At 36.4% G+C, this 26,084-nt stretch overlaps 1 protein-coding gene across 3 annotated transcripts in view; it reads right to left on the bottom strand.

The window, feature by feature from the left end:
• Window positions 1-26,084, bottom strand: part of LOC150087442 (uncharacterized) — a 667,812-nt gene that overhangs the window by 323,572 nt on the left and 318,156 nt on the right. For all 3 annotated transcript variants that reach the window (XR_016546883.1, XM_090372072.1, XM_090372073.1), the window contains exons 5-7: window positions 13,734-13,798; window positions 11,914-11,949; window positions 7,556-7,598 (exon numbers count right to left, since the gene is read on the bottom strand). Coding sequence is in view for 2 of the 3 variants with exons in the window: in XM_090372072.1 (XP_090228198.1) it covers window positions 7,556-7,598; window positions 11,914-11,922 (52 nt within the window). In the remaining variant the exon portion in view is untranslated. The remainder of the gene's footprint in view (window positions 1-7,555; window positions 7,599-11,913; window positions 11,950-13,733; window positions 13,799-26,084) is intronic.

The raw sequence follows: 26,084 nt of genomic DNA, 5'->3' as shown, positions 1-26,084 counted from the left end.
CGGTAACTCACCATTAATCCTATACCTGAAGTGCATCAACGTTGTGAATTGGACTTTGCATTCTACTATTCACAGAAATTTCGCACAATTAATTTTAAAACCCTTTTAACCGCACATTGATTTGCCCAAAAAGTTTTAAAAAGTGTATAATCTCTTTAGTCCGACAGATAATATAGCTCTAAAAGAAATATAAAGAATAGCAGTAGTGCGTGGAAGCCAAATATGATTTTGAACATACAATAAATAACATTTTTATATTATTTATCATATGTTCAAAATCATGATAAAAAGTGGTAATTTTTAAAGTAATTTGAAATGCCTGCCTGGACTATTAAAATATTGATCAGAGGTTCAGTTACCGAAGTAACTGGAGAGGGAGAGAGAGAGAGAGAGAGAGAGAGAGAGAGAGAGAGAGAGATTGAAGTTGAATCATGTGATATCCATATATATGTTTTATGTGCGTGAGCGAGAGATGGGGAGAGGAAAGGGCAGGCAATGCAGCATCAGGTGCAAATTTCTGTGGTCCGTGTGAATACACGATGCTGATTTCTCTGACCACTCTAAGAAGAGATGTCGTTTTGCTGGAGAGCAGATTTCCCATCAGGCATGTTAGAAACGGATCCCAGAGGTCGGTTTGTGTAGCCGTCACAGAAAGACCAATAGCATGGAAGGCAGACTAATGACGCGCACGGGAAACCATGTAAAGCGCGCAAATAAAGTCACCGTCGTTCGCAGAAATGGATTTGAAATCGATTCTTTAATACCGTGTGCAGCAAAGCTAACCACTTGGCCTCTTCTCACGTTTGTATTCCAGTTACATTCAGAGGAATATGCAATTATAGCGTACAAAATACAGCTGGGTAGAAAGGATTACTTTTAATGTCGTGAACAGCTCCACCATTCTGGCACCTTAAAATTTCTGTTTTTCTGTGACTTTATTTATGTGCGTTTTCTGTGATATTATTGACCAGAAACTCTATATATCCGATGTCAAAGAATTATTTTCAAATACTCTGTTCGTAGAAAGAACATACTATATTTGTATTTATTGGCAAGCGCTTGCAAATTCTGCTGTCAACAGGCAAAAAGGAACTTCGTTGAAGATTATTAATCCTTCTGCTGTATTCAACATTTACTTCTCTACACTCTCATTTTCAACGTATTGTTCAGCAATATTCCAGAATATAAACCCATATGAATCATCAACCGCTGAATATTTAATCAGATGATTATTTAATTGGACAGGCTTAAATATTTTTGCCTTTCCATTCAGCCTTTAGTTTATTTCCATTCTACTTCCAATTTCTCGATTCGCTTCAATAGAATTCTAATAAAAAATACAAGTGCAGTTGGGATTATTCAGTAAGTCTGTGGTTCTTTAACCGATTAATTGTTCCTGCATTATCAGTCGTTCAATGTTATTATCGCCCTCAGAATCTAAGGTTCTTTTCCTGACTATCTCTGAATTTTTGATAAAAAAAAAAGGACTAAAAATACAAAAATCGAACCTCTTTCGATCGTTCAGGAATTGTTTCTGGAGATCATTCCATCCAGAAGAACAATGCAAAGCTTTCTTGGCATTCGACCAAAACGCTTCTGATGTTTTTTTTTTTTTTTTTGTTATTATATATTTTTTTTATCTTGTCTGCCCACTGAATTTCATACCAATGAAAACCGGACATATTGCATAGATACCTACGCTGTGTGCGAACCTTGAGATAATTTTCCGAGCTACGCATAAAAAATATTTTATTGTTTCTCAGTGAAAAGGTTTTTCAAAATTTTTTGCCTAAGCGCTGATCACTTTAAGTAGCACATAGTCCAAAATTTCCATTGCCGAAACTAAAAGAAAAAAAAAAAAACTTTTAATAATATCCGAAAATCCAATAACCTAGAGTCAGGACTAATTAGGACAAATTAATTCAATTACTTAAATGTTGTTATGTATCATAAATATTTGTACATCGCAATTAAATTAATTTTGTGAATTGTGTCTAATTGCCATGAACAGCTGAAGGTAAATCATGAAGGCTCCAAGCATGTCACACCATACAATCCTTTCGGCTAGAACAGTGATTGTGACCTCTGCCTTCCACATAATGTAAAGCAGGCGGGGTTAGTTGGCTACGGACGAGAATCGTGTTTTTTTTTTTTTTCCTTTTTCGGAGACTGCAGTTTTTAATCTAGAAATTTGGACAAACAGATCACAGAATCAACGCAATTTATAGATGCCTCGTGGCCTTATCTGCCTCAGCGCTAATTCTAAACACTAACTATACAAGTGCTCAATTCTTTCAGAAAAGGTTTTATAAATGTTCAAAGAATAAGTAATCTTTTTTTTTCTGAAAAATTAAATAAAAATAATTCTTTGTTCAAAAACGGACGGTTAAATTATTGCTAATTTCATTAACTTATTCATTCAGAAACTCTGATGCTGCACTTGTTGCATTTTCTATTAATTCGAATGACACTACTTTTGCATGAGTAAAAAAAAAAAAAATAAAATATAAAATTTATCCAATTCTTTCCTAAAGTAATCATTAAAAATGTTATGAATCGATGTAAAGGAAAAGCTAAAACCATAAAGTGTTTGCTAAAAGCAATAAAGAAATTAGACCGTGGTAATTCTGACTGAAATAAAGACAGAAAAATATGCGGAATGAGAGTTGAACTGGAGTCAGCAGTGAATCAGCAATAATCATATATGGTTGCATAGAATTAATTAGCAAATATAAACAGAAACCTTCCAATTTAATAAATTAATAATCACAATAGAAATGGAAATTGGCATTCAAGAATTCCCAATCATTTTCACTACTGGGGCAAAAAAAAATAAATAAATAACAGCCTCCCCCGTATACCCCCAGAATACCCGGATGGACGATTATCACTAGAATTTAGCGAAATTGCAATAGCGATGAAACGGTTTTTAAAAGAGAAGATTCCGTTTTATTGGCCATCAGTGTACTGACAGCCATAATACACGTGACCAGGTCTAAGTTAAACAGAAAAAAAAGTTTCTTATTACTTTTTCATTTTCCGGCAATATGTAGATAAACAGTCTATCAAATAGTGAAAATTAACATTAATTTGAATGCAGAATGTGTAAAATCATTTTCACCTGAACTGTTCAAATGCATCCAGACAGCGAGAGGAAAAAACTTTGAAAGTTTTTAGGAGGGTATGAAGAAAAGTAAAACTTAGCATTACTCTCGCAGCAGTAGCAGAGCAGTGCTCGGCCTCTCAGTACTTCTAATTTCTCGCCAGCAGCAAGATCCCATCGATTAAAGAACTGTTTCCAATAACGGCGCAAAGAACAGTTTTTACTCCAACGCTGCATCGGGCGTTCTACGTCTCGTGCCGTTAGGCAGAGAAACTCTTGGAAATGGTGTTCGCCGCGTCGGATTCAGTCACGACAACTCCAGCGCCCCTCCTTACTGTTAGGGAGTTCTCGCACGCACGTGCTAGATGAGGCACAACCAGCTCGCACACGATGAGGTTCAATATAGGTCAGAGCAAAGGTGTCGTGTGCCGCTGAGGCTTACACGCATGCGCATTATTGACCGCTCATGCTGTAGGTGGGTGGATGTGGGGTGGAGGACTATCTCGAGACTACAGGCTCGCTGCAAAGTTGCTGGAAGGTAGAACGGTTAAGATGTTCAGGGATGGGCGAGGAATAAAGAAAGCGGGAGGCGAAAGACAAAGTAAAGAAAAGTTGAGTTGGATGAACAAAATCTCGTGATTAGAGCACTTCGCTTTCCTTTCAGTTTGTCTATAATATGAAGGATCTGTTACTTGTTTAACCAAAGTTTAACTACGTTACTGCGATGAAAATGTATCGGCGTTACTATATCTTTTTTTCTGAAAAATGCATTACATTTTTAAGCAGCGAAGAATGAGGTTCATAAGCCACACACGGGCGGATATGGTTTCATGGAATGAAGTTAGTAGACCAGGGTGACGGATCACATCTTCAGTGCTCTAGATTTTCTACCACACCTGCCTGATATCGCATTCGTGCTATTGAATATATCTTAATGCGAAGAAATTTAAACAGGAGTATAAAATCCATGCAACCTCTTCCTCGGCCGTTTCTAAACTTCTAACCCTCTCTCCAACACCTGAAACCAGCTGATAAAGCTTTCTATAGTTTTAACGCACCGAACAACAGTATTTTAGAGAATAAATATGATAACGTTCGCGTCATGCTTTACAAATAAAATCCGTTAATAAAATAAAACCGTAGTCTTTGTTTAGATGATTTAAATGTACGCGTAAAGGTGTTCTGTACACCAGTCTTTATCAATGAGGTTACCTGGTTAACTCAAACTATATCTAGTACATTGTTTTTTTTTTAAATGTCCTTGATTTTCAAGTGTACGAAAAGTTTATGTACACTGTTATGTTATGTACATAAAAGTACACTGTTATGCTACTGTATAATAATAATGATGTAAGTGCGTATGACGTCAATCCAGAAAGCACTGAATGTCCACTAGAAGTCAAACAAATTCTCGCATCATTTTTCAATAATGCATCCAGGAAAGAAAGGCGCTGTTTATGTGCAAACTTTAATTGTGATCGCACTACTTGCCAGATCGGTTTTCACAAGAGAAGTATGCAGAGCAAAGGATACCATTGCCTATTGAAATCTCGAAAAGGTTATATCAGTCCAGCTGCTAGTTTCTCTTATAAGTCAGATCAAATTAAAATGCAGTATATTTTATCTCTATCATTCTTTATTCAAAAATTTACTTTGCATGAAGTCTGAGCTAATGAATCTAGAAATAATACATTGACAACAAAAACGCATTTAGTTTTCAATGTATTCTTATGAAAATCTGTAGGTGGAGGAAGTTCTTTTCGCTGTTCATTTGCTTAATTCGCAATGCTTAATTCAAAAGGCTATGGAGCACGAAGCAGAATGATTTTGCTATCTAAAAATGGGTATTTCTCATTTATAAATGTGTCACTGCTATATCTGCTTGTAAAATTTCTCGTCATATAAAATGGTTCCTGATGTTGAGTACCAAGCAGTGATCAATCTGTTGTGCTTATGAGTTCATAAAAACACTGAACGCTCCTCGTCATATGAAGTTCCAGGTTTCATTGCGAGGGCAATTACTCAATCTGTCTACCTTCGCAGTAACGTTAAGGATCTCCATGCACATGTGTAAGTTAGATCCGAAGATGGACCATCTGACTTCAAGAGTTTTAAAGCTGTACAAAAATCAGGATAATAATTCGGAATTTATCCGCAAATGATAAGATATTGTAGTTGCCGATATGACTAGTGTGATAGGGACTCCGGAGATCGAGCTAGTTATCAGGTGGTAAATCATTTTCTGAGATCTAGGGTGGATCGATAACTTTCTGTATTTTTATTGCTACAACTCATACATTACGGGCCAAGTTATAGATGAGATCGCTGAATAAAATTCACTCCGAGAGCTTTCTCCCAGCGTCTCACGACGGCAGGCATGCATATCTGCCACAAAAAATGCGTTCCGTCTGTTGGCCTATCCATAGCTTAACGTTTTTGATATGAACCATTAAAATGATAACCACTAAGTCTTCTAGCTTCAGAAAAACAACGTGCCCCGAGGTCAAGAATCCTTTCTGTTTAATAATGACAAGGGTTACTGCCATTAAAATAGTGCGGGGAAAATATGGCTGTTTGTTATATGTATAGGAAGCACACTTTGGGCTATTTTTATGTACACACGACTTTTCCGAGTAGAAATTGAGAATGGAGAAGACTGCTTCGGTTGGTATAAAGTATTATTTTCTGTACAGCTCCAAGTTTATTAATGCGTTTAAAGGTTTAGATATGAAACGAAGAACGACATTGGAGATCACGCTCGTGGATTGAAGAAACAAATACTAAATATGCTGGGTATATTTATGCCTACATTTCTGCATGAAGTTTTAAAAATTTAAAACAAAAGAGCAGGGATCGTTCATACGGAAAATGAAATTCAGTATCTACATAAAGAGGTTTTAGAGTTTAAAAAATTAAGATAAGAACCAAATTAGAACTTTATTTCAGGAATTAAGAGACACCTTGAAACTTAAAATAGTTCTGCATTTGTTAACCGTGGTAGTATACTTGCATAAGCAGTACTTAACGATTGAAACAATTTCATTCTAACTTTTTATATTTAAAAATTTTCTGAACTTTTAAGATTCAATTTCCTCAACTGGAATTGAAATTGATGGCCATATATAGAAGAAGGAAGTTTACAAAAACGGTTACATAACTGGTTAAAAAAGCACGCATATATCCTGAACTTCAGGTTTTGCAATGCAGCAAAATTATATTCGTTTGCTTAGTAGGTGTACTCCCTCCCACACCCGAAATCACAAATATTTTCTCATATGAAGTTTCTTCCTGCATTATATGAGTAAAAAGCAGGGCGGTCATGACGTAATTATTTGATATTTTAATATCTTAAAAATGTAGTCATATGTGTGTGAATGTTTAAAAAGACACTCATGAAGGATGTAGGCTGATCGTGAGAGAGAGGAGTGTCTGGAAAGTACCTCCGTTTTGTTGCGCAGGGCAGCAGCAGCGTCGAGCACCAGTAAAAAATTCAGAAGTTCTCTTTCTCTTTCTCTCGTTCAGTTCTTTAATCACAAGTGATCTAAAATTTATGAAAAAAAACTTAAGAAGTGAGACGTGCGCTAGTACTTCCTTTAGAGCAACTAATGAACCACCATGCTCGGAATGTAGTGTAAAATATTCACGTGAAGAAACCACTGCCTCTACTTGCTTGAAAGGTAACCATAAATCAACGCAGCGAAACATCCATACTCTCTCTCTCTCTCTCAGTGATTTTCATCCCCCACCTTATTTTAGTAAATGTGTTAGGTGACCACAGGCCTCTAGGATTGTGATATGCAAAGTAGATAGTCCAACAGGACATTGTGACAAAGTCGGCAAAGATAGTTCTTGGTGCAGAATTCAATTAACCAAGTAATCTCTGTGCGGGAGACGGGCTAAAGGAGTTCGACTAAGTTAAGAACTCTCCGTATTGGTTGGGCGGCATCTGGTAGCAAGATTTCGATCGGCCCCTCGCGGCAGAATCGTAAAAGGACATTTAACTCCAGGCTAAACGACCAGGAGGCAGTATTTCTCGTGCTCCTCTACGGCGTCCAAGGCGTTTATTCGTCTCCCTCAGTAGCTGTCGCGAGATGTCGATTTTCTCATCGCACGAACGCCGACATTAGCCTGCTCGACGGACTTGCCATCAATGATGACAAAGCGAGAGCACTCCAGAGCTTCGATTTTTTCCCTTCTTCTTGGTCTTCAGTAATTAACTCAATGGGTGTCTGGTCTTCTTCCACTAGCACTGTAAACTTCATGCCAGCAATGACTGGGTGACTCTCACAAGCCAGACTAACAGAACACATAACACATGAGAGAGAGAGAGAGAGAGAGAGAGAGAGAGAGAGAGAGAGAGAGAGAGAGAGAGAGAGAGAGAGAGAGAGAGAGAGAGAATAAATGATTAATCATTCGGGAAAACGGAAAAGGGGTTACCATGACAACGCTTACCTGGAGGTCCTTTAGACCTGGTGGTTCTTCTGTTATCTTCAGCCTGAAAGACAGATGGAAGACGCGTTAAGAGAAGCCCTACGGAGATGCTCGCGCGGCTGAGACGCTAAAAACTTATTCTCTCGTTACACGAGAGTTGTGTTTAGTTCTGATAGGGGTGCCGACGGCACTCTTTAGCCGCAAGGACTAACGCTATCACTACCTTCACCACTTCCCCTAGGGCTCGCTAAAGACTTTCCCCCCTTGCCCGGGGAAGAGTTATGATATCTGGTGCCCCAAGGTATTAATTTGTAATCTGATAATAGAGAGCGGCACAATACGAGGATGTGCAGCTTCCTTAATCTGTGGACTGTGATATTAGTCTTTATCTGGTCCATTATCGCCCTCTTCTTCCACAACAATGGGAGATAAATGCCCGCAATTTGTTCTTAAATAACCACACAGTGTTAGCAAATTTTAAAAGCGACACAGCGTGAATATGCAAACATATACGCCATATGAAGCCAACTTTATTTAATCCCCCACCCCTGTATCAACAAAACATGCCAATATTTTAATTTCTTGCAAGCCGTCGCATTCTGCCCCACTTGTGTCATACGATGAATAAACGCAAAAAGCAATTTTCTCTTAACTGGACTGAAAGTGTTCGTTGATTTTAAACAAAAGGAATTTTTCCGTTTCTGTTTCCTAACATTTCTTTCTGAATTCTGAACCAGAGTTACGTTGACCGTGATGGGTGGTCTAACTTCAATATAAAAAAAAAAAGTCGTTTTGGTTGGAAGACAAAACTTTTCTTATAATAATTGAGAAACAGTTTTTGTTTCTTTTAAGGTTGTCTCAGTAGGAAGTTTGATATGAGAGGGAGAGGGAAAATAACCCATTCGGAAGAAAACTGAAGTTTTGGTGATTGTATCGAGTGCCCCAGGCAGGAGGGAGATAAATGCATGTCGTCAACCCTTACTACAATGGAATGCCGTGAGCACCCCTAAAGGAACTTAGCATAAAGTGTATATTTTACCAATTTATATATGTATTTTGGACTATCAACATTTTGATTCCTGCAACCTTTAGAAAGTCGAGAAGTTTTCTGTAGAGTGCTTAGGAAATCAACTAAGTTGGAAAATGATCATATTTGTTTTCAATTTCAAGAGCAACCGTCGCTCAGTGAAATTCTCGGAATACCTCCCGAACGGAATACTGCCTTTTATTAGAGACCATGAACGTTGTAAATTTAAATGGATAACGATATAGTAAGCTTTCCTTTGCGTAGTTTTAATTTAGTAGCGTAATTTGGAGTTGACACAAAACACCTTGAGATTTGTAAGAATTCATAGAAAGGAATAAGCGTTATTTTATTTGCACACATTTATAACGTATTTTTGTTGCAACTAATTGTATATATTGTTTTATTTAATTGCGATAATGGAATAGCTGCATAAAGCTTCTTTCGAGAGTGATTTTTGTTGTTATTGTTTGGAGTCCTTGAAAATACACGATTCTGGAAAACGGAATTCATTTACTGAAGATGTTTTAGTGATGAGGTAATAATTCGTACATAGTCAATGTTTGTACGAATGTAAATGGCCAAGGAACCACTTGGAATTTAAAAAAAAATATATATATCTAACCTGTTTAAGAAAATTCGATTTCCCAGAGTAGTTTTTGCAATAGTACTCTGCTCATTTGAGAGCTCAATTGGTTGCTTAAATTGTCGTCAATGCAACATCAATCCCAAATACGGAGGATGCGGAAAGGTCAGGGAATGACCATCGCATATCCCTGGAGCAATATGGCTTTAGTTGCTAATGCTCCTAAAAACCAAACAACAACAGCAACATCAATCATACGGAATCAATATGTTGTGTCTGTAAAGTGTTCGTACTGTAAGGTCACTTATCTGTTTGTCGAATTAAAAATTCTCTAGGACGAGTCGACATCCAAACCCTGAAATCTGCTGGAGCCCAACCCCTCCCAAACGGATGGCGAGCAACAAATCAAGCAACTTAAGCATTTATTACTAAATTTGCACGTCAGAAAAACGGTAGATGTTCAGTCTTAAATTTTTGAGTGACAGAATTTTAAGCCAAATTTATTGGATATGCTTCGTTTCTAGAGAGATTTTAATACAGTGAAATATATCTGCTACATATATTTCACTGTATTAAATGTATTTCAGATATATCTGAAATATATCTATATTCCTGGCAAGCGACGGTTTGCAGATCGTGTAAACAGCATAAGGATGTTGAGAAGTTTGCCGTGGACCTGTCCCGACCTGGATGGGTACATCATTCCAAAACAACTATGAAAATAAATGATTTGGTGCAGTCAAATATCTGTGTATCGCTCTGTGAAACTGATGAAGGACAGCGTTAGTCTGACGTTGATGCATAATGCACAACCACTTACATTATCATAAAGTAGATGCAAATTAGGTGTCCAAAGGAATTACAGCCAGAATATGCAAGGGTCTTTGCTTGAAACATCTTAGGTATCATTAGCACGAGAGGCTCACTTCTAGTAGCAGAATATTTTCCAGAGATGAATCATGGTGCAACTACCATGATCTAAGCAAAGTATGAATTTACGAATAAAATTTTAATCATAATTTACGTCGATCCCTATCACCATTTTATAATTTCTGCCGTATGACATCATAGTAAATGCTAAATGCCATTGCAAAACACTATTATTTGTTGATTTGCAACTCCAATACTGGCACTGCAGCATATTCGCTCTGTATATGCTTTTTATGTTGTAGCCTATTGTTTTGCTCCTATGGTAGTGCATATGTTTTAGATTTTATGGACGAAAGCTCAAGTACAGGTACAAAGTTCTGCTTTTGTTCGAATCCATATTAGCTGCAGAACGTGCCGTCTGTTGATGCTTGAATGACCCTAGATAACCTTTCGGAAGTATAAAAGGACAATTTGCTTATTCTGTTATGAATGAAAATGCACTGTCCAGATTATGCAGACCACATTGTATGTATTTTATTGAGAGCTACTCTCAAACATCTCTATTTCTGAACTTTTTCTTTACGTTATTATCATATCAAAAAAAAAAAAAAAAAGAAAAGAAAGAAAGCTGGGGGGGAGGTAAGTTTCACACTGCCAGCGATTACACTGGAGTACCATGTGGGTTTAAAGGGCAGTTATCTGAATTTTAGCCCTCGTGGGTAGCACAGTTGGTAGGATCGCCATTCTCCCCACACTGGGTGGAAATGACCTCAGTTCGAGTCCCGTCGATGAAGTGAGAAATTTGTATGGGCCTTTTTCAAAAGCTGGCTGAATTAGTCGGTCTCAGGCGAAGGTAACATGGTTTTTTTTACCTGAAACTCGAGTTTTTCGTCCAAAAAACAGAAAGTCGACCTCATAATACACGTAATTTACAGACAACATACACAGAACAATATGGCCTTAGTCGCTGATGCTCCTAAAACCCAAGTACAACAACAACAAATTTGTGATTTTTCTGTAATCTTTCGCAAAGTAAAATATACGGGTGTTCTGTTTTTTAGCAATCTGTATAATTAGTGGCCCCATTTATACAATTCATCTGATTAATTTCATTTTCCCTGTGTGCTTGAAAGACTCATCTCCGAAATAACCGCATGAATGATCCATCATTGCACTTACTTTATAAATGTATGCAAGCAAGAGTTTAAAAAAAAATCAAGTAAAAGAGCGCATATCCTCCTAAAACAATTTTTACGGTTTAATTTAATTTGTTTAAACTAGTTTGCGTCGCCTATTTATAAAAACTATCTGGTTTATAACGATCGATGTGCGTATCATCTATGGTCACCGAAAGAGATTCGGGTTTCAAAAGAGACTGCTTTTAAGATGCAACATCATTTATTTGAGCCATCTTTCTGCTCAAACACGGATTAATTATTAGCAAGCAAATTCTAGAGATGAGAGCCAAATAAAAAATCATTAGGTTTTTTTCCTTTTCGGAAAAAGAAATTATGCAACTGTAGATAGGAACATACGAATAAAGGAAGAGATTTAGAGTTCATTTTGCCGAGACACGAGGGTTCTGTTCTGAGAAGATGAAAACTTCTCGAGGAAATGGAAAATTTACATCTCATTAAAGGCTAATTTTCATTACCTCGGCAATTAATATTCGCATCGCAGGAAAGTATGTAACGTGCGTGGTAATGAGAGGAACACCACTCTCTTGTTTTAAATAAGGTTATTTAGAAGAATTGCAGGAGCGAAAGGATGTTCACATGCCGACATAAAAAAAGCACTTAAGTTCAGCCGAAAATTCGTCATTTCACATTGGTCAAGTAGCAAAACAGGATAACGCGTATTGTGTTCGTGGGAAGGCTACAACGAACATTTGGTACTCACCTTGTTCATTTTCCGTTGCTGGCTCCCGTGCGTGACCTGGAAAGATAAATAGTTCTTAGCCATAAATCACACACCCTTCTAAAGTAGAAGGCGCCTTTGTAAATTGTGCAGCTAATTAAGATTCTTCTGTTAGGAACACTAAACGTAGCGCAAGATTAGCGGTGCAGCATGGGAAGAAATCCTTGTTAAGTTTTGTGTGGCCAACTGCCTTGTGTGCCTGCCGCTCGAGGTGGCCTTTTCGTTTATTGCTTATACAGCATTCTGGAACTTTTTATTTGGGGGTGCTACTGTGTGTACGTGTGTGTGCGTGCGCGCGCGCATTAATACTACTGTACAGTAAAATCATTGCGTTGTTACTTATGCTATGTAAATCACAACATGTCCAATGAAGAACACTCCTTGCCTTCAAAGCAATATACCTTGTAGCTATACCTCATACTTATGATAAGCTTCTTTATTATATATTACACTGAAGTGTCTGTTTTTTTTTTTTTTTTAAGGTCGAATTTAATTTGACTTTAAGGTTTACTTCGATCTCGGTCTTCGTCCTGTTACCAGATTCCGATTACATGCTCGGTATTTCATTTTAATTTGGCTTTGGAATTGACTCAGTTGGAAAAACAAATTAAAAATAAAATGAAAACATATAATTAGTGCTGCTTATTAAGTTTCTCAATTCTGTTTATAGAGTTAATATTATTTTCCAAACCCTGTTTCCCAGTTAAGTTCTACTTGGTAATAACACATTTAAATGACAATAAAATAAAAGGTTAAATTTAAATATTATTTTTTGTAATTTGTTTTAATGTATGTTGAAGTTATTCAGTGCTTCTGCTCTAATTTTATATTCTTTACATTATGAGCTATACCAAATCTCTTCAGTATTTGCTCGAATTTTGGTTCATTAACCCCATAGCCATAATATTTTGGTATCTTCCTCGATAAGTAGTCTAAAAAGAGTGAAGATTGACCATTGGTGATAATAGTCATTGAAGGAAATTCAGTATATTGTTTTTCTCTTCAATAATAATCTGAACATGTTTCATTCCGCTTTCATGACTACAACATGTATGATTTTAATAGTTTTCTATTTGAAATTATTATGTTAAATTCTATTAATTGGCCAGATTCTAAACTTTAGTTTGAAATAACTACAAAAGGAGCACTAACACATGTGAAATATTTTATGAAAAACTGAATGGTTCAGCTTAATTTCTTTTAAGACATTATTTTGGGCAAAATAAGCAGAATCGGTTATTTGTGGAAATCCATTAGTGTAGGCTAGTTTATATTTTAATTGGTCTCTGGGCGGTAGAATTATTAATCGATACATATAATTACTCCATATTGAGGTTTAAAATTAACAGAGTCATACGTACTAAATGACAAATTGAACATTCTTCTAATTAAAGTATCATCATTAGCTGCAATGTGGGTGATGTCAGATAAAAGATCTTTAGTGTAGATAAACGTTTCCGAAAATAAACGATAAGAAATCTATAAGGAGACATTACATATTATACCATCTCCATTAGAGAAATTTAACAAGGAAATCACTCACAGACATACATGCACGCACTTTTTATTACTATATTAATAATCTAATCAAGATTTCTAAGTCAGATATCATCCAGACTACGCTAATAGGCCTATCCTATGCACCCTGATAATGTGAAACCTAGAAATTCATAAATGCTGAAGTTATAACATAAATTTATACATCGAAATTTAAATATAGCGTTATATTTCGAAAGCGACACATAATTCTCTCCGAATTCTGCATGAATTTAAAATATTTGAACAAGGATAAAGGTACTTACACTGGCTGAAGGGTAATGGTAGCGACATACATCTTCTTTATGTTGCTACTAGCATCAGACGTTACCTAAAAATCATGTAAAGTATGTAAATCATGTAATGTAATCATATATCATATAATTATAAATACAAATGACGAGAAATATGGGAATCACCTTGAGCTTTTGTGTTAAATAATTGTTTTACAGCTATTATGTACTCACTTCTCACATTATTGGGCACACATGTGACTGATACAGTGTTGAACCATCTCTTGGCTACAGCACAGCAGTGACGGTAGAATCACAATTGGTAGAATCGCCATCCTCCCCACAGCGGGTGGAAAAGACCTGAGTTCGAGTCCCTTGGATGACGAGAAGAATTTTTATGAGGCTTTTTTCACAATGTAGCTGAGTTACTCTGCCTCGAGCATGGTTTTTACACCCGGAGACTGGTTTTTCGTCCAGCAACCAGAAAATCTACCTCAGAATACACGCAATTTAAAGACAATATACACGGAGCAATATGGCCTTAGTCGCTGATGCTCCTAAAACCCTACTACAACAACAACTTCAGATGGACTACACTAACTTCTGGTGGCATACTTACACATGAACACAGATAGCGTCTTGCAATCCTTATAGAAGGAACACCTGAATTAAAATTCATTGACTGGATTAGAGAGAGCCATTAGGGAAATGGTCTAGTCTGATGCGATATTTGTATATTCCAAGACGGCAGCAGGGAGGGAGCTCGTCAGAAACACAAGTACATTGAGAGGGCAACCCATATATAACAGTAAGAAATAGTTTTACAATAAGCATGGTGCATTTTCCTGCTGGAAGCAACTGGCACCTGAGGGGCGGGCAATAGCATGATAGAATCCATCTGATCTGTAGTGATGTTTAAATCCATTATAGCGTTCACGCTTTGGTTCATGGATAATAAGGGACCCATTGATTCTCAGCAAAAACACACTCCAGACCGTCACACTCTCTCTCTCCATCAGTTTATAGTATTGTAGTCATACATGGCAGCTTCATGACTTCATATTGTTATCGCTATATCCAAACCCTACCATCAGCATGATGCAGTTGACAGGGAGGTTCGCCCTTCCACAGAATTCTTTTCCAGCCACGCTGGTGTCCGGTGCTGATGTTCCATAGTGAATTGCAGGTGTTTCTTTTTTCTTGTTGTGTGTAAACAGCGGTGTCGTGGCGTAGACCGAGGTCATCTGCTGATTGACTTAGATGGTGCGATTCCCGCTGCATCGAATGCCAGCCGCTATGTTTCCCTCATTGAATCGGACTGTTATAACCCACACGGTGAAGTCTGTTAACCGTACAATCCTGGTCTTCTCGTCATAATATCAACTGATTTTTTTTTTTGGTCTGTTTGACATTCCCTTTATAGCCTTGCCACTGTTGCTCTTGTAGACCTCATATTTCAACGGAAAATACTGACATCTGCCCTTCGGCTACTTGCAAGCATTCAGCATTCGAAGGCCGTCAGGTCGTGTCTGCGATTATCTTCTCCAAGACTGCTGAGGACACACCCTTTCGCCAGGCGTATTATAGCCTGAGTCATCGCATCATCAGTTCATTTGCATGCAACCTTGTGAAGTACCCACAGTAAAGCGAGCATTGAGCACAGATTAAGTATGGAACGTAACCCTAACTTTTGATGAATTTATTTCTCTTACTTCCTTGATACTTAACATCTGATTATATTAATGTAATTTGTATTTGAATTATAAATGATGCAAATCCAATACGAAAAATATTTTGGGAATAGGACACTAAATATACTATCCAGTTATATTAGTTGTATACAGTAATAATTGTCATTTTGCTGCTGATTTTTCTAGAAATTTAATCCCTGACTCTATTAGGATTTTCCGATCGAATTAGTCTTCTCGTCCTCATTGTTATTGTAGAGTTTTAGGCGCTTTTTTAGTGAATCCTTTAATCGTGTGCTTCATCGGTGTCCGTTTTTTTAGCTTCGTGTCATTCTTCTTCCCAGTTTCTGTGATTTTGTTTGCACATTTCTTATAATCCTATGTTATTTTGACTTATACTATATTACGCCGTGTGTGTGTAATGCAAATTGGCATTATACACGCGGCGTTGTGCCAGATGAATAACCCGAAATATCTCGGAGGGACCCTACTCTGTAGTTAGGAGGGATCCTAACTACAGCCCTGATTGAAAAAGCCTTTATAAATTCCTCTAGTCTAGGTCGAGATTCGAACCCAAACTCTCTAATTGTCCTCGGTATTTTTCCATCTATCCCCAGTTTCCTGTATTTTTTGTACACTACTTCACTATTCTTATTGGGAACCCTTGGGTTTCCTGTCCTCTCAGCAGATATGCTTTATATATCGCAATCAACATGCCTTCCTTGGCTTTGTCAGTTTTATTTCTTATTCCTATGTGATTCCTTTTGTTTCGATATTTGCGAGGCTCCTTTAGTGATATCCTTCTGCCCTCTTTAGTTCAGTATCAGCTACTTCAATATCAGCCTCTATATAAGACTCTATGTATAATTACACTGAATTTTTTAGCAGAACAAACATTCATGCCACACTTCACTCGTATGCTAAACCATTTATGTTTCCCTGCTTTTATCTTGGGTTTGATATTAACCTCCTGTAAATCATCCCTCTGTAACATGCCTCAGCATATCTCCTGTTCCATTACTTACTTCCCTCTTCCATATTGCTTCCTCAAACTTTCTGTTTCTGTGCCTTCCCGTCATTCTACTCACCATACTGTTTTCCTAAATTAAGAGAAGCGGCAGAAGGGCTCTTTTGGGCTCATCTGCCACTTCCAAATCTCTTCACCATTACGAAGTCACCTGCAAAGAGCAATTTCTAGGGTATATCATTTCCCATTTCTTTACTCTCTTCATTCCCTCTATCCTTGAATGCCGTCCTACCTCTCATGCAAATAAGTAAATTTTCTGTTTATAACGGGAGAGCCAGAAGAGTCTGTAAGATAAAGACCATAAGAGTATTAACAGTATTAGCATATTTTGTTCTATTATGTGGATGAACACGCGGGGTTACTCTGTTCTTTGACTTGACTGCTCGGCTATGGACGTGTCCCAAATAAATATTTGTTTACGGCCCATGACGATCAATAGGGATTTCACCAAGATCTACAAGAACATTACTATATTTCGTGATGTGCGTAACTTTATATTTCAAAACCAGAACTCTGCAACTGAGCACCCTACGTTGGTTTTTAACGGACTGTAAATATACTTACCGTTTTGTAGTGCGTATAATTTGAGACCTTCATATTGTTTCAAGATGGTGGATCATCACAAAGGGACTTCTTACAAAAACCCGAGACTCCTCTGAAGCGGCGTAAATTTGGTTTAGGTCGAACTCTCAACGCAAAATTTACTGGGCAAAGATACATATGGTGACCTCATACGACCGTTTTCCTTTCAGAATATAGGGTAATTTAGAATTAGGGCTGAGTCGCCGCTTCCCCTCATGCATTGCCTTTATTATCCTTACTAATTTCTCCATTAACTATTATCCCCTTCATCGTTTAATACCAAAAACTTGTAGTCAGAGATTTATGTAACCCACTGTATGCTTTTACTAGACAAACCAAGACATGGCAGAGCCTTCTGTTCTTTTTCAACTACCTTTATTCTGTCCCTTTTTCCTAGTGTGAATAGCATTCAAGATTTTTTCCTTAATTTTGCCTGAATCAGAACTACACATGGTTAATCCTGCTGTCGAGAGCATGTCGAAGCGAAAATATGATCTTATATATGTGCTTAACCACTGCTAGGAATACTGAATTATAGTTTCTCCATCAAAATGTAGCGCAAATTATACTTGTAGAGTAGGTTACAGCATTTAACTAACAAAATTACGGATTAAAGGCAATCTAGTGGAATGCAACTTCTTTTGATAGTGCGCTTTAAAAGTTTTCTTCTCTGCATTTGTAGAAGAGCAGTTAAAATTTATGGATCATAAGGAAGCGGCTTTTAAAAAATGAGAACCTTTGATATGTGCAGCAAATAGCATAGATCCTCCAATAACGTTGTAAGTTATATTAATTATTCCTAACCTTGCAGAATAGAGAGTGTAATTGGAAGTCACCGAACCCAAAATTCTGTAACTAAATACAAAAGGAAATCTCAGTTAAAATTTGAAAAATATTGCCTCTTAGCCAAGGCCTTAACAATATTCAAGTATGAATGGAATCGGTTTAAAGTGGGCCTACTTAAATGAGGTGGACATAATTGGGAAGTCACGGGAAGGTGGTGGAGGGTTCTGTTCACTTTCGACCGAAGCAACCTTTGATGAATTAGATTTAATCGTATCAATTGACTTCATATACGAAGAAAGATATGGGACACTATTCAATGAATATGTCACACAAGGCATCAATCAAATGTGGGTGGCATGTGCGAAATGTTTACACCAAGGAAGGTAGAATCCATAAAAATGCCCTCCTACGTACCAAGTATGAAAAAGTTTATTTAGGACGAGGCTCGCGTTACAGAAAATTAAAAATTACAAATACTATAAAATATTCAACCCATAGCCATCTTTACACATGGGCCTATTTCGCCGTGCCCATGGCTTTATGGGATTATAGGGGACACCAAAATTAGATATTGCAGTTGAAAATTAATGGGCTTAGTACTCTAACAATCGTCTGAAAGGTAAGTGTTTTGTCGGGCCAATTAGCCAAAAAAGATGCATTTCATTTTAATATTTTCAAATTTTATGATAAGGAATTATGTTTATAGAATATTATGCCTGTCCACACTCCTCGATTTCACGCCTGGATGACCGATGAATGAATTGTACGGATCGTTTGTGGATATCCTGTATGTACACATAATTTTTAATGTCTGTAATAATAATACTTTTATTGGAAATTAAAAAAAAAAAAAACTGGCATACACATTAATACATTAAATAGCTCTTTACAGTCGATGTTGCAAATATTAATTATAAAAAAGTTAGTTAATGTGTATCTCTTCGTAAGCGACACCATGTTTACGAGTCTTATATAACAATGTGTTAAATGTATTTAATTTACTGCCTAAAGCTAACAATACGGCTTTAATATAATACGATAATGAATATAATATGATAATAAAATTATGTTTTATTATCATATTATAGTTTTTTCGTAGTTTTTTAGTTGTCTATGGTGTATTTACACCGATATTATATAGAATTTTTTTTCCATACAAACTTTTTTTGAATGTATGAATTATTTTCCCTTACAAATTGTATTGAAAAAAAATAAATAATAATTGCTGAAGTTCTATTTGCCTGACAATAATAAAATTTGGTGTGGTTTCACGAATACTTTTAAAGAGCTAAAATATAAAATTCCATGAAAATCCGCTTGCTAGGAGTTGAGTTGTTACATGCGGACGAACGAACGGACATGGTGGCACTACAAACGTGGTGGCACTAAACTTGCCAGATTTAACAAATGATGCAAAGTTCAAACGATCTGTTTGTTGAAGGCTCGAAAAAAAATGAAGACTTTTTTTTTTTTTTTTTTTTTTTTTTTGCTATCTGTAAGAGTCTTAAAGGACTGGTGATACGTATACACCACATATCTGTATATCGTAAAATAAATACGATTTGCATTTTCTGTGTAGAAAGAACATTAGATGAAATCTAAGTTAATAATTTTCTTTAATTAAGCTAAATTTTATAGTGCACTGAATGAAATTTGCTTTAAAAACAAAATATGCAATGCTCCAAACAAGAAAGACAAATCAGTATCAATTAGCGTTTAACTGTTTTGAACTTATGACCGGTGTTAATGCAAATTAGGTATGATATCTTTAGTATATTTAACATTTTCTGTGGTATTTAACACGAATACATTAAACAATAAATAAATAAAAACTAAAAATCCTCCCGCTAGGAGTCCAGTTGTTACATGCGGATGGACAAAAGCGTGTATATATATATATATATATATATATATATATATATATATATATATATAACTAAGTGGATATATATAACAGGTGATAACTAAGTGCTTTGATAGCAGGTGATAACTAAGTTCTATGATTAAACATTCATAGATATTAAGACTGATGTAATGTTTAATCTAGACATTGATGGCATTAATCAGCTCTTCCCTACCTTGTCAAGTTCTGAGTTTAGGTTTTCACTGACCGTATTAATATTAAATTTAATTATCTTACGTTTATAGCTGTAACCTTTGGCCATATCCAATATATATATATATATATATATATATATATATATACACGTTTTACCAAGTAAAAGAGTATTATAAAGTAATTTCAAACGTGTAGTTTTTTTAGTAAATCCATTATTCGTGTAATTCATCAGTATCCGTTATTTTAACTTTAGGTCTTCTTCCCAGTTTCTGTTATTTTGTTTGTACTTTTCGTATAATTCTATGTTATTTTGACTTATAATCTTATGTTACTTTGCATATTAATTTTGTCAGCGGAAATTTTTGTTTATAGCCTAGATTTATAATTATCTCATGCAAAAGGTGGGGACCATGATACATTTCCAGAATGATGTTCAAACCTGCAAGTGCTAAATATTTTTTTGCCCTTGTTATAAACTGTTTTAAACAAGCAATAAATGTGCATTTTAAAAGTCATCCGCACTACGCATTACGTAGTTGTAAATTAGTATTAGTAACGGCCGCATGGTGCAAGAAAGCCTATGGCTTATGTTGCACCAGCCAAAAAAAAAAAAATTCGAACAAAACAATGATAAAATCAAAAAAAAAATAATAAAAATAAAATAAAATAAATAACTGAATAATAGTAATTAATAAAAAAAATTTAATAAATTTAGTGATAACATTTTATTTATAGTCAGGGAAAAAGCAATTCTAAATTTTAAGAAGGTTTTTAAATTATATTTTATGAAAATTAATTCTCAAATATACTTTTGGAGATAACGACATTTTTCTAAACTTTAGGCGGATCATTAACTACTTCTGTTAATCTATTAAATCCTCTAATTTTATAATTTGAAAACATAATTTGTATTAAAGTTCATTGCATAAAGATTGCTTTTTATTTACCAAATGCATTAAATGTATTTAGGCTTACCTTTGTTTTGCACACGCATACTGGTCTTACTCGCCGATATGACAAAAAAAAAAACAAAAAACAACAGTTTGTTTTCTTGTTACTCTATGAGGGTATTTATTCCAAATACCATTAAACCCTGCTACATTTTTTTTTTGTTTTTTTTTTTTTTTTTGTAAGTTAAGGGAAACATATTAGATCAAAGAGAATTCGTTAGAAGGAATAATTTTACAGACTATATATTTGTTTCTTCTAAAATTTCGCGGCCCGGGAAAATTAATTATTCCTTCTCATCGAAGGGGGTTGGGCTGAGAGCGCCCTCTAGAAAATTTCGGTGGCATAACTACAGACACAGCATTAGTGGAAAAGTTTTTTGCTCCCGTTCTAAGCTCTTATGATAAGCAGTCGGCTAGAGGCATGAATCAGTCAAAGTTTATCCCCTAGAGAGCGCGCTTTCTCTTCGTTGTCATGGGAACACCGTGGTTTCCGTCCAGACGCCTTCCGGTAAAGGTGCCACTCACCCTTCCAGCCGCCTTTGTCGCTGCCTCAGATGCTCATTTACTGCTAAAGGACGTCCGCTGATGAGATAGAAGCTTCATTAGGTTCGGCGCAGAGAGGGGGAAGGAGAGGGGTCGCTACTGTATTACAGTCTGATTAGGTATCGGCGGTGTACAGAAGTACTCGTCCCTCTGAATCTGGATTGTGTAAGAACTGTTTATTAGAAGTGTTGGAGGAATAAAGTCGGACCGTTGTTTTGGTGTTTCTTAGAAATTAGTTACCATTTTGTTGCTGCGTCTCGTTTCACTGCGAAATCAATTATTTTGATCCCCTGCAAAACAGTTTATTCCTCGCACAGCACTTGAACGTTCTAACTTGCAAAACTCCTTCAAAAGAGTTTCCTTTAATTGGTTTCGACAGTGATGTTGCTAATTTGTGTATTTTTCTTTCACTGTGTTTTAATTAAATCCCAAATTTCAAGAGCAAAATTCAAATTTGTTTAGTAATCTTCATGTCTTCTGAATTTCTGTCACTGGCTAAAGTATTCACATCAAATATGTTCATAGGTTTGTTAGCAGTTTTAGTGCATTGCTTCACGTGTCCATCTCAGTATTAGGGATGGCCATTGCGGTCCTGAACTTTTTAACTTAATTCAAATTAAAATAAAGATCTGGTTACTAAGAAATCATTTTAATAAAATTATATTATTTGAGTGAACGAAATAAAAATATTTCGCTCACTAAAGACATACTGGCCTTGTCAAAATTTGCATTAAGGAAAAACAGTTTGCTCCTGTATTACACCATAAATAAATGGCACCCTCCTACTGTAAGGTTATACATGTATGTTGAATTTTGATGCTAGCTGTGCAGAAGCTGTTTTGATAGCATTGCCATTTTATTCGAAGGCTGAGCAGAGACACCAATTATTGGAACCTTCTCGCACAGATTTCTTATCTGTAGCTTAATATTTCTAAATATTTAATTTAATTACTCTCATAAAAGTAGCGCTAATACATAATTTTTGACGTATTCACAAAAACGCATAATATGATTTACTTCAAGGTATGAAATGTATGATGCTTTTTTGTACTCACTTCTGTTTGCTGTATTAGTTGCAGTTAAACACGTTCAATGCATGCATGGCCTTTTCAGCAGGTGAATAACGGACGCCTCTCGTTGAGGAATGGACAGGCGTACACTAAAATCACCTCTCGGATACGCTATCTCAAGACCTGCTTCGTTTCGCTTGCTCTTGGTTGTGGTTAAATGTACAGTTTTTCCGATGTCCGATGATGGTGAATCCAAAACGGATCAACGTGCAGTGATTCAATTTTTGACTTCTAATAGTTGTTTTTGGTCCCAAAAATCCGAGTTTTTGTGGAGACGAAAGCTTTGAAATCCTCACTGGAGACCGACTTGCTCGGTTAGCGTTGCAAACGCAGTCAAGAAAGCAGTAGAAGTATCCCCAGTCTTCAAGAGAAAAAGACTGTCGATTGCAAATTTATACAGGAAAAGTTATGGTAATCATTTTCTTCGACTACCATTGTCTTTTGCAATAAGATCGTAAAGATCCAAGTGTCAGCATTAATTCGTGTCGTTGTAACTTTTGAACCGCCTGTTCCTCAGCATCAAACATAGGAAACCAGGAAAACTAACAGAAGGGATTATCGTGCTTCATTATAATGCACCCACATGTTCCCCCCATCGCAATTCAGGCCCTACCTAAAAAGATGCCCGAGGAAATTTACCCAGACATCCTGTGTATAACCTACATATAATCATCTGACTCATGTTTTTGGTGTGGTGAAAAAAAAAAAGATTCAAAAAAGAGTTCATTTCAATTGGAATACTGAAGTCTAAACAGCCGTCTAAGAGTGTTTTTTGTCACAAGTCGAAAGAATATTTTGAAGGAAGGATGTACAAATTATGAAGTCATATGAAACATATTTAAATTCTAACCGTGGTTTTTTAAGCCTTGAAATAAGTTATAATTAAACAATTCCCAGGAAAAGCGCCTGTGAGATCGGCAAATGGCATTCATACGAGGAAAGACACTTCGAATATGTGGGCTGCAGGGTTTGGTAACTGGGCACCTTACAGAAGACCTGATTGAGGTGTACTACTAGGCCCTGAGAGGAGAGAGTAAAATGAATGAGGTTGATATTTTCACTGTTTATATGATTCCAGAACTAATTAGAGGGCCATAAATTCAAATTACTAGAGAAGTTTAGTCTGAACTGCTGGAAATTTTCTTTTAGCAAATGATGCAATCAAGTTGTTGATTACTGAAAAAAGTTCCTTCCATGAGTAGTTGAGGCTTACAGCTTGGATAGATTCACAGGTCAATTGTATAGGTACCTACGTGAAGGAAGAGTCAAATAGGTGGTTTGCTTTATTTTATTATTTATTTATCCATTGTTTTGGCTGTTGCTGAAAAAGCGTCTGGCTTACTTGCACCATATGGTTAATACTAATACTGTACTTTCTGTAGCTTGATACTTGTTAGCTCTTGTTATACAGAGTTACCAATCTGTATGTTTTAGATACCTATCACCTTTCGGAAACTTATCAGAATTTCTCTGAGGGTTCCTAATTACTTAATCAATTGACAGTAATCCCTCAGACTGCTCATCTGGAAAATAGTACTTAGTGAAGATAAAAAACAGTATACTTGAAGGTAAAAGTGCAAAAGTTAAGGTTACTTATGATTTGCTTCACAGTATTCATATAAGATGTATGATTCGTTTCCGTTATTGGTACGTATACAAATTGTGCTTCAGCACTAGAGGCGTCGAGAGCCAGCAGCGGCCCAGCGGCAAATAGCCTCCCAACCCCTCTTTTCCCTCCAATTACTCTCCAATAAAAGCTCTCATATAAGTCCAGGTCCGGGGAAGCTGATCCACCTGCCGTCTTCCCCTTCTCGATGTCCGTAATTAGCAATACTTGGACGACGACGATTTTGCTACTTACTTTTGAACCAAAACAAGATGCTCTTTGGAGTTCATATACACCCGACAAAGTTCATACACGACACTGTGCAACATAATTATTGTTTATGGTTTTGTTTATGCAACTAGGTAGCTAAAACTGTGCGGCGTTAATGTATTGTCTGTAAATTGATGTATTCTATGGTCTGTTTGGCTGATTTTCGGCATGAAAAATCTGAATTTCTAGGGAGAAAAGTGATCTAACGTGCGACCGACTAACTCGGCCACAGTGTGAGGGAGAAAAAACGAATAAAAATTCCACTTTCCTTTACGGAATGCAAATCCTGGCCTTCCCCACGTTCTAAAGAAGAACAGAAATTTTAAGCACTGTGATCTCCGCGACTTGTATCAGTTATTTTGCAACCTATTATAGTTTTATCAGCTGCACCTTAACCTTTTTCGAAGATTCTATTTCATTTCAAAAGGTTTTGTCAGTAACATCGATCTAATTTTTTTTTTCCAAAATAAAATCAAAGTTAATATCATATCATGGTTACAAATATATATGGATGATACACCAAGTTTCTCAGTGAACCCCTTACCATAGAATATTACCCACCATCTTATTCCAAAGTGGAATAAGATTACAGATAATATTCATTACTTTATACTTATTCCAGATGCAATGTTCTTTTGGTATTTTGATCATCAAAAACTACCATTCCTGCAGAAATTATACAACGAATCATGTTACATATTGTCTTCATAAACGTGTGTAATACTGATTCACATAGTTGCCATCTCGATGATAATTGACATCACAATATGGTTTAGATGTCTCAAACCTCTCTCACTAATTCATGCAGGCTACTCTTAAATGAATCAAAAGTTCTGGATTCGATGCGATGGCAAATCACATTTAAGATTCGCATTTTGAAATAATTTTATCTCAGTCTTTGTTTACTCGTGTAGAACATTATCCATTGTAACCCAGATGAAAAATCATTTCCAAAAAAAATTCGAATCGCTGCTGGAACATGTTAGGCAATGAGATATGTTGTTGTTGTTTGGTTTTTAGGAGCATTAGCAACTAAGGCCATATTGCTGCGGGAATATGCGGTGGTCATTTCATGACCTTTCCGCATCGTCCGTATTTGGTGGTGATGGGCTCGAACCCCGGTCTAATCAAGAGGCGTGTGCTACGCACTGCTGCTCCTTCCCACCTGGCTACGGAGGAGACCCAATGAGATATGTTTCGTATTATCTGGAGTAACACAAGACATGCCTCATATGCAATATACGCCCACGCGGAATCAAACTTAGCAAATTTAAATGTGTACTGATTGATGATTGTGGGGATGGTATAGGGCCAGATTTAGTGTATATCACATTTCAGAATTTTTCAGCATTCCGAAGATCTCCGGGAGGCATTTTTATGGGTTTTTTCCACAGCGTGGTGTGAATTAGTCGGTCTCAGGTGAGGGTAGTGGTTTTTTATCCTGCAAACAGAAAATCAACCTCATAACACTCAATTTACAGACAATATACACTGTGCAACATGGCTTTAGTTACCTATGCTCCTAAAACAAAACAACAATAACCGAAGACCTCAATTTGGAATACCGTGCGCAAATGGAACCGTTGATCACAAAAGATCTTGGAACAGTTGGCAAAAAAAAAAAAAAACTGCGCCTAAATTTGCTAAAGAATTATCCCAGAACATACAGATGCAGTTGCATTCGACATCCTGTAAGCAGAATGTTGCATAAACAGAAGTTCGAAAAACGAACCTTCCATGACCAAAATTGATAGAGATGTCAATAATAAAATTATCAATATTATAATATTAATATCTCGCCAA

This window comes from Mastigoproctus giganteus, chromosome 4 (genome assembly GCF_048544385.1).
Source record: "Mastigoproctus giganteus isolate SK-2022 chromosome 4, ASM4854438v1, whole genome shotgun sequence".
Taxonomy (NCBI): Eukaryota; Metazoa; Arthropoda; class Arachnida; order Uropygi; family Thelyphonidae; genus Mastigoproctus; species Mastigoproctus giganteus.
Note: the sequence above shows the minus strand (reverse complement) of the source record. Positions and strands in the feature narration are given on the sequence as shown.